Source organism: Acanthisitta chloris, unplaced genomic scaffold, assembly GCF_000695815.1.
Source record: "Acanthisitta chloris isolate BGI_N310 unplaced genomic scaffold, ASM69581v1 scaffold18501, whole genome shotgun sequence".
In the NCBI taxonomy this organism is placed as follows: Eukaryota; Metazoa; Chordata; class Aves; order Passeriformes; family Acanthisittidae; genus Acanthisitta; species Acanthisitta chloris.
The window spans coordinates 27,172-34,805 of record NW_008656685.1 but is presented as its reverse complement, the minus strand read 5'-3'; the positions used below and the strand labels follow the sequence as shown (position 1 = coordinate 34,805).

Genomic DNA, 7,634 nt, shown 5'->3' with positions numbered 1-7,634 from the left:
TGCTGTGGGATCTTCCTCCCCTCCTGGACTTGTGGCATGGAAACAACTGCCTCAATTTACTCTGTTTTTGCCAGTTTCCCACCCACAGCAAACCTCTTGCTGCCCGACAGGGACATGCTGATGCTACTAGTGACCCAGAAGGACACAGAACCATTTTGATGTACCATCACAATTCCCAGTCTCATCGAGCCAAAAGAGCTGAGAGAGGATGACTTAGAGAGGGCTCTGTGCCAAAGAGCTGTTCCTGTGCTCCACGGATGAAGCCAAGGCTCCTGCTGCTGCCTCTGTCCTCCCTTTTCTGTCCTACATTAGTGCCTAGTGGAAACAGCAGAAATGAGAACTCAGATGCACGAAAAGGAAGGACTTCATGGGAAAAGCAATTCCCAGCCAAACGTAAACCAAACTTTTAAGCTCATCCATTCTGATGTGCCATGATTTACTGTCCCATTTCCTTCCCTTCCTAAGATCCAGGAAGGTGAAATAATAAAAAACTTTGATTCCCCCTTCCATGGAAGCGAGACAAACAGGGCAGAGGAAGGAGTGGAAGAACCACCCTCGGAAGAAACATTGCAGTTGTGGTTGTAGACAATATGCTGGGAAGGGTTTTGCTTTAATCCCAGTGAAATTTGGGCTAAGGGGTAATGATCTGACAACATGGCATTATCTCAGTCTGTCACTTGCCTCCACGCTGGCACTTGTGCCTTCACATTAAGCAATCACAGAAACAGAGGCTGTGACATCCAGATCTGGGTTGGCAATTTAGCTGAAAGATAGTTCAGTGCTTTATACAGATCTCCTGCTTGAAACAACTTAAACCATAATGTGTTCCAAAACCTGCACACTGCCACAAATCAGTTCTCTTTATGTCACTCTGCAATCTCCAGTGTCTTGACCCGACAGATCTGGGGCACGTGGGACAGATGTGGGAGCAAGATAGACCCACAGACTGGTCTGGGTTGAAAGGACCTCAAAGCCCATCCAGTCCCACCCCTGCCATGGACAGGGACACCTTCCACTAGCCCAAGGTGCTCCAAGGTCCAACAAGGCACACAAGATCTCACAGATGAGGAGACACAAGGCACAAACCTTGGGACAAGTGGGAGAAGTGTGGGAGCAGAGGATGACAGAGGAGGTGAGATGTAACAGCTCCTCTCACACACTCTTTTCTCCAGGCTGCTGCAATCTCATGTCACAGTAAGATTCCTCTTACTGCCCAACAGCCCATCCACATCCACAGGAGCTGCTGGCACTGTTTGGGCACCTGATGGTGATGTGGCACAGACTGGGGCAGGGGCAGCTCAGTCTCTCCCCAAGAAGCACCTCAGCTCCAGACAACTGTTGAGCAGAAATCTTTAATGGCACAGTAGGATTCCTGGGAGAAGAACTCCATGAGGTATCACGTCTTCACATTCCCAAACCCATCTGCAAAGTGTTAAACCTGCTTCTTGTGTGCTGTGTGTGTGTGGAAAGGAAGGTTAAGCAACTTCCTTATGGTTCTTTCATGCACCAGCATGATCGAACGCTCAGCGAGACACCCCTTAGCCCTGGCTGGCAGACTCAGCTCTGCACACCCTGGGGGTGGCACAGAATAGGGTTATGGCTCTTGATCTTGACCATAATAACTTGGGCCAACCCTCCTTAGCTTGCAAACAGACACCATGGGGTCCTGGCAACATGCTGGGTGGGCTTTGCAAAAAGGAGCAGCTGGCACAAGGGGTAAGCTGAGCAGACAAAGTACAGGTGGAAGGGGAGTAAATGATTAGCCCAAGAGACAGGCCTTGAACCAGATCACTGCAGAGATGCAGACTTAGTAATTCCCTCTTGCTCCAAAGTGAACTTTGTTCCTGTAATAACTGGCAGCTGATGCAACGATAAGAGAATGAAGTCTATAAAAATCTAGCTGAGAGCCTGGGAAGTCCTGCCTGGAGCTCGTCCTCCTCCTCCTCCGCCCACGGCTGGCCCCAGTGACAGCTCACGCCGGGAAGATGTGCTGGTGGAAAGTGATGGCAGCCCTTTTGCTCTGCTCACTGCTGCTCAGCCAGGTAAAGAGATGACTCTTGAAAATCAGCTACTGCAAATAAACCACTTAAATTACTAACTGCAATGACAGCTGGCTAATAGAAGGTGTTGATTGGGATGGATAACTGGCAGGAGCTGGAGGTGACAGCAGAGCTCTTGTAGAGGACTCAGCATCATCCAAATGTAGAGTAACTGCCTAATGGGCTCCCCTGAGCCCTAACTCAGCAATGAGTCTGCCTTCCCTCCCGAGATGATTAAAAATCATAGTTAATTCTTGTGCTTACTCCTTTGGGGTCAGGCTATAAGCAATACTTTAACAGAGCATGCTATGATCTGAAACCCAAGCAGATTTCAGCTGCTTCACTTCAAACTGAGACTATAGCCTCAGAGCAAGCCATGCTGCAGCTGCTGTGCCCTGGCAGTCACTCCCTGACTCTGTTTCAGACCCAGGGCATGCCCCAGCCCCAGCCCCAGCCCAGGCTCGCCAGGCAGCGGAGGATGACACCCTTCTGGAGAGGAGTGTCCCTGAGACCCATCGGAGCCTCCTGCAGGGACAACAGCGAGTGCATCACGATGCTCTGCAGGTAACAGCCTGGGCAGTACTCAGCATTCCAGGATGGAGAGGAAGTTCCCACTTGGGCTCATCCAGACTAGATCAGATCCAGAGTTCACTTTGTGCTTAAAAAAGATACCAGGAATAGGGATGGGGCAAGAGCCTCAGACCTCTTTGGTAAGCAGTGCAAACAGAGCAGAGTCCACATGCCCTGGCCTGCCAGCCCCAGTCCTTTCACTGCAGCCCCAGACAACCCTGGGCTCTGCACGAGGGAGCAGAGGGCTCCACACAGCCTCTGGGCCTCAAAATCAGTCCTTCCCACAGCCACTGCTGCTCACTTTAAAGCATGTAATAATTAATATCTTACCCTAAATTAATCACCTTAAGGTTACTGTTTAAGCTCATAGACAACTACAGTATCAAAAGCTATTTAGTTCTCACTAGACATGAGTAATTGTCCAACTATATAAGGTTAAATTGACTAGTTAGATTTCCTACTTAGTGACTGGAAGGTGATTCTGTGTGACCTCTGCTGCACACAATGCAGAGACACAGAACATAGGAGAATGTGGCTCTATGTAAACAGCAGAAATAGGATGTCATAGTATCAGTGTTATAAATAAGATTATCTTAGACTATATTCCAAACGAACAGGGGAAGCAGATGGACAGGGTGGTTGGGGTGCTCTGCTGCCTGTGTTCCAAAGGCACCAGTGGATTCTGACTCACCAGGGAAGCTGCAGCAGCAGCCACAGAAGGCACAGCCAGGACAGGATTGTGGACTAGTTCCACACTGTGCCTGACCCACAGCCCTGGCAGCACATTCTGTGCACAGCAATGACACCTTGGAGTTACCAGGCAAAGCAAGGAACAAAAGTGGGATCGGGATGAGGAGGTGCACAGTGTGCAGAGCTCCCTGAGCTAGTCCCAGCACTGCTGTAGCCCCTGGGGGAGAGGAGCTGTGCCCAGGATGGCCCTGGGGTGTCTATCTGAGCCTCACAGAGCCAGTCCCAGCTCTCAGTGCCTCGTGGTGTTTGCTTTGCAGGAGGAATCGCTGCTTGCTCAGCGCAGCCTCGGCGTGAGCTCCACCACCACCAAACCACCACCACCACCAAACCACCACCACTGTTACTGCTGATGCTGCCTCACACCCCTGGGACATATTTATTGCCCTGCAGAGCTGAGCCAGGCACTCGGGCAACCTCTGGATTTAATATTTCTGCCACACGTGCTGATAAAAGGACTTCAAAGAGCTCGAGCGCGTCTCCCACCGTGGCCTCAGGATGCCTCTGGCCAAGCTCAATAAAGAGCTCTGCATCTCCTCTTGGTTTGTTTTTTTTGTAACGGTTCCTGTTATTTATTTGAAGGTGTGCATTAAAGTCTATGTTCAGCAAACCACCTTGGCTCTCCTTGTGTCCTGTGAGCAGAGTGGACGGACAGGGCAGAGCTGGTGCTCGATCCCAGCTGGACTTTAGACGTTTGTCCTTGCCCTGGCACGGGTGTAAAGTGGATCAGTCTCCAGCTGCTCTCAGTGCCACAGCTGAACTCTTATCGGGGCTCAGATAAAGGCTGTTAGAACGAGGGAGCCAAACTGATAATACTGATAGCATTTTCATATCCCAAATATATCCAGCGATAACTGACAACTATTTAAATGACTTCTAACCAAATTTACTTAAAGACATGTCCCAGACTGACTTTTGCCACTGACCTCAGCTCCTATTTAAGGCAGATTGATCAGGATGCTGTTTGGATCTGCTGCACGTTAACTCCCAGGGCTGCAAGACAAAACAAAGCACTTTGGAGTAACACACACACACTGGAGGCTGTTTTCTTTTTCTCACAGAGCACTAGGATGAAAAAGAGACAATTCTGCCCCAAAATGCAGTTTCCACCCACAAAACACGAGCACAGGGGGGAAGTTAATACAGAAAATCTATTTGATATTTATTAAACTTAGTTTCTCCAGTTACAGTTTTGCATTGTACAAAGCATTTAATGACACAGTAGTTAAAAAGATCTTTACAAATTGAAATGTGATACCCTTTTCTCCAAATATTTTAATTGCCATAAATTTGTTTAAAAATACACATTAAACGCATGTTTCAGACACTAAACTTTCTATAATCTCAATACCACAAAATACATAGAATATACTATACAGATGTGGAAAAAATCTAGTTAGTATATAATACTTTGCTCACCATTAACAGCTTTATTACGTGAAATGCACATACTGACTTAGAAATCCTAATTTTGAGCCCCAAAGTACCCTTTGAAATTTCAAATGTATTGCAACAAATAAAATCACAGTTTGTTTATCTTCTGGTTTGTTTTTTTTTTTCAGGTTTTGGTTGAAGACAGATGCCCAAATCTCTTGCTAAAAAACAGAATGTAACACATGGACTTGTCGTGTACAAAGCATAAAACAGAGACATCCCATCAGTTACTAGCAGTACCTTCCTGTGGGATTGATCAGGGCCTCAGTTATCAGTGACAGGATAAGAGTTACCTCCCCCCCTCCCCCCAAAGAAAACCCTCCTCACCAAATAATAATTTCACATAAGATAAAGGATTTTTAATAAATATATAAGCACTTTATCCTCCATATACAAAATTTTTTTAAAACAATTTAAAAGGGGGACCAGATACAAATGTCAGGAACTGTGCTTGAAAAGTCATGCCTGGTCCTTAGAGTTGTGTGGGAAGAGAATGCCAGTGCAGCCCCAGGGAGCTCACTGGGAACGGGCACAACGCCACGGCGTGTCCAGGTGGGACTGCAACTGCCCACAGGGGGCTGAGGGACACTGGGCTGAGCGGGCACAGCTGCCCCAGCTGGAGGGTGACCCACTCTAAAGGGAGCTGCCCCAGCTGGAGAGTTACCTGCTCTAAGGGTGACCCTTTCCAAGGGGAGCTGCCCCAGCTGGAGGGTGACCCACTCCAAGGGTGACCCTCTCCAAGGGGAGCTGCCCCAGCTGGGGGGTGACCCACTCCAAGGGTGACCCACTCCAAGGGGAGCTGCCCCAGCTGGAGCGTAATCTGCTCCAAGAGGAACTCTCCCAGCTGGAGGGTGCCCTGCTCCAAGGGTGCCCTGCTCCAAGCTCAGCCCAGCTCTGCCATGCTCACCCCAAGAGCAGCTCCTGAGGGCACAGCTGTCCCTTCTCTCCCTGCCTCCTCCTTCCCCAAACAGCACCACAGACCAAGTCCTCAAACAATAACAGTTGGACACATCATGATTCCTCACTGTCCATTCCAACCCCTCAACATACTACAAAACTATGAGTTTAGGGAACTTCCCTGCTTGGGAAACCTCTCCTGGAATAGCTCTGGATGTGTGCGAGTTGGCAAGCGAAAGCTTTGGCTCCTCTCTCTGGGATGTCTAGCACTGATGCTGGTGCCTGGAAACATTGAGTTTGCCAGAACACTGACACACCAGGGGGAGAAACTGCAACCCTGACCGATGAGTCTGTCGAAAAGGTAAGAATTTTAAAGTTGTTTACTCCCCAATGGGTAATTCAAACTTGACTTGCTCAGGCCCTTGTGGATCTGCCTCAATGCAAACACTGCAGTGACAGCAAAGATCTGCTCAGAAAATTACATTAAATACAGCAAAGGTAGTTCCTCTCTCTTTCCAGCAGTTTGCCATCTGGGCAAACCCTGTAATTCTCTGCCTTCGGCTTTATTTTACTTGCCCCAGGCAAGTGCTACATCATTCCCATAAGTCCTGACTCCGTGTTGGGGCCGTTCATAAATACATCTCAGGGCATTTTCTGTTACCACAGCAATCAAGCCTCAGCAATCTAAAGGAATATACATTGCACTCCTGGATAATATGCAATATTTATCACCAATAAGATGGTGACTCAGCACTCAATAAATAATATATCAATATAGTCAGTTGCACCATAATCTAAAAACAAGTATAACATATACTTTGGACAGACTGAGTCATATATATACACATATATTAAAAGACACACACGATACAAATTGCATACTGCCACCGAGAGCCAGGGAGAGCTGCCCGGACGCTCTGCTGGATGGCTCAGAGACTCCAACCAAAACAGAACTCTCCTGCTTTAACTCTGGTGTCCTGAACATCTGCTTGGAATTATCAATGGGTTGCACCTTATCACCTGGAACCTGCGAGTCTCAGAGCAAAGTCAAACAGCACAGATAGCTGAGCAAGCCTAGTCTGATTGAGCCATTTGTAAGATTCACCAACTGGGACCACGGTCAGTGAGGGAACCAGCACTGCAGCTGATATGTATCCACGCAGCTGTCCAGGGGATCCCTGGGGAAGCCAGGAGCAGGGAGTCCCTCCCCAGGCACTGCTGGGAAGGTGCTGGTGCTCGGGGCCCTGCGCTCCCACCGCGGCGCTGGGAGGTGCGGGAGGGCAGGCGCAGACTCACCGGCACTGCGGCAGAGGATGGGAGGGATGGACTTGCTTTGCTTTTTGGCTAGGAAATCTGACAAAGTACATCACTTTCCTCTCGGAAACAACAGTAAATCCCAAAGTGAGATATGCTCTTGGAATGGTGAAGGTTAGACTGATCTGTTTTGCAACAGCCCCAGATGCATAAGGCATTTCTTACCAGCTCCCAAGCCACAGACAGAGCCCCTGGGACAGCACTCCAGAAACATCCCCTGGGGACTACCCTGTCCAGGGGGGGACACTTCCAACCAGCTCAGGTCCACACTTTGACATGATGCAAAAAAAAACCAAAAAACCACCTCCTCTGGTTGTTCAAAGACAATTTACAAATCCACTGCTTTAGGGCTAAACGATGCGCTTTTGAAGGGACCAATTTCACGTGACACCAAAAGGTATTTGTGGGACTCTATACCTGGGGACTACCCTGTCCAGGGGGGGACACTTCCAACCAGCTCAGGTCCACACTTTGACATGATGCAAAAAAAAACCAAAAAACCACCTCCTCTGGTTGTTCAAAGACAATTTACAAATCCACTGCTTTAGGGCTAAACGATGCGCTTTTGAAGGGACCAATTTCACGTGACACCAAAAGGTATTTGTGGGACTCTATAGATAAGGAAATTCCCAG

The 7,634-nt window shown here is 48.5% G+C and overlaps 1 protein-coding gene across 1 annotated transcript; it reads left to right on the top strand.

Annotated features, from left to right (window-relative positions):
- The first annotated feature begins 1,985 nt into the window (after positions 1–1,985).
- On the top strand, positions 1,986–3,653 carry LEAP2 (liver expressed antimicrobial peptide 2). The gene is made up of 3 exons (XM_009084433.1): positions 1,986–2,042; positions 2,464–2,603; positions 3,617–3,653. Exons 1-3 carry the CDS (start codon positions 1,986–1,988, stop codon positions 3,651–3,653), a joined length of 234 nt encoding a protein of 77 aa, XP_009082681.1.
- The last annotated feature ends 3,981 nt before the right edge of the window (positions 3,654–7,634 follow it).

Bases quoted from the DNA above. Each gene is read 5' to 3' on its own strand.
- LEAP2 (XM_009084433.1), top strand. From the start codon at position 1,986: ATGTGCTGGTGGAAAGTGATGGCAGCCCTTTTGCTCTGCTCACTGCTG. The intron at 2,043-2,463 runs GTAAAGAGATGA...ACTCTGTTTCAG, and splicing joins GCTCACTGCTGCTCAGCCAG to ACCCAGGGCATGCCCCAGCC. The intron at 2,604-3,616 runs GTAACAGCCTGG...TTTGCTTTGCAG, and splicing joins TGCATCACGATGCTCTGCAG to GAGGAATCGCTGCTTGCTCA.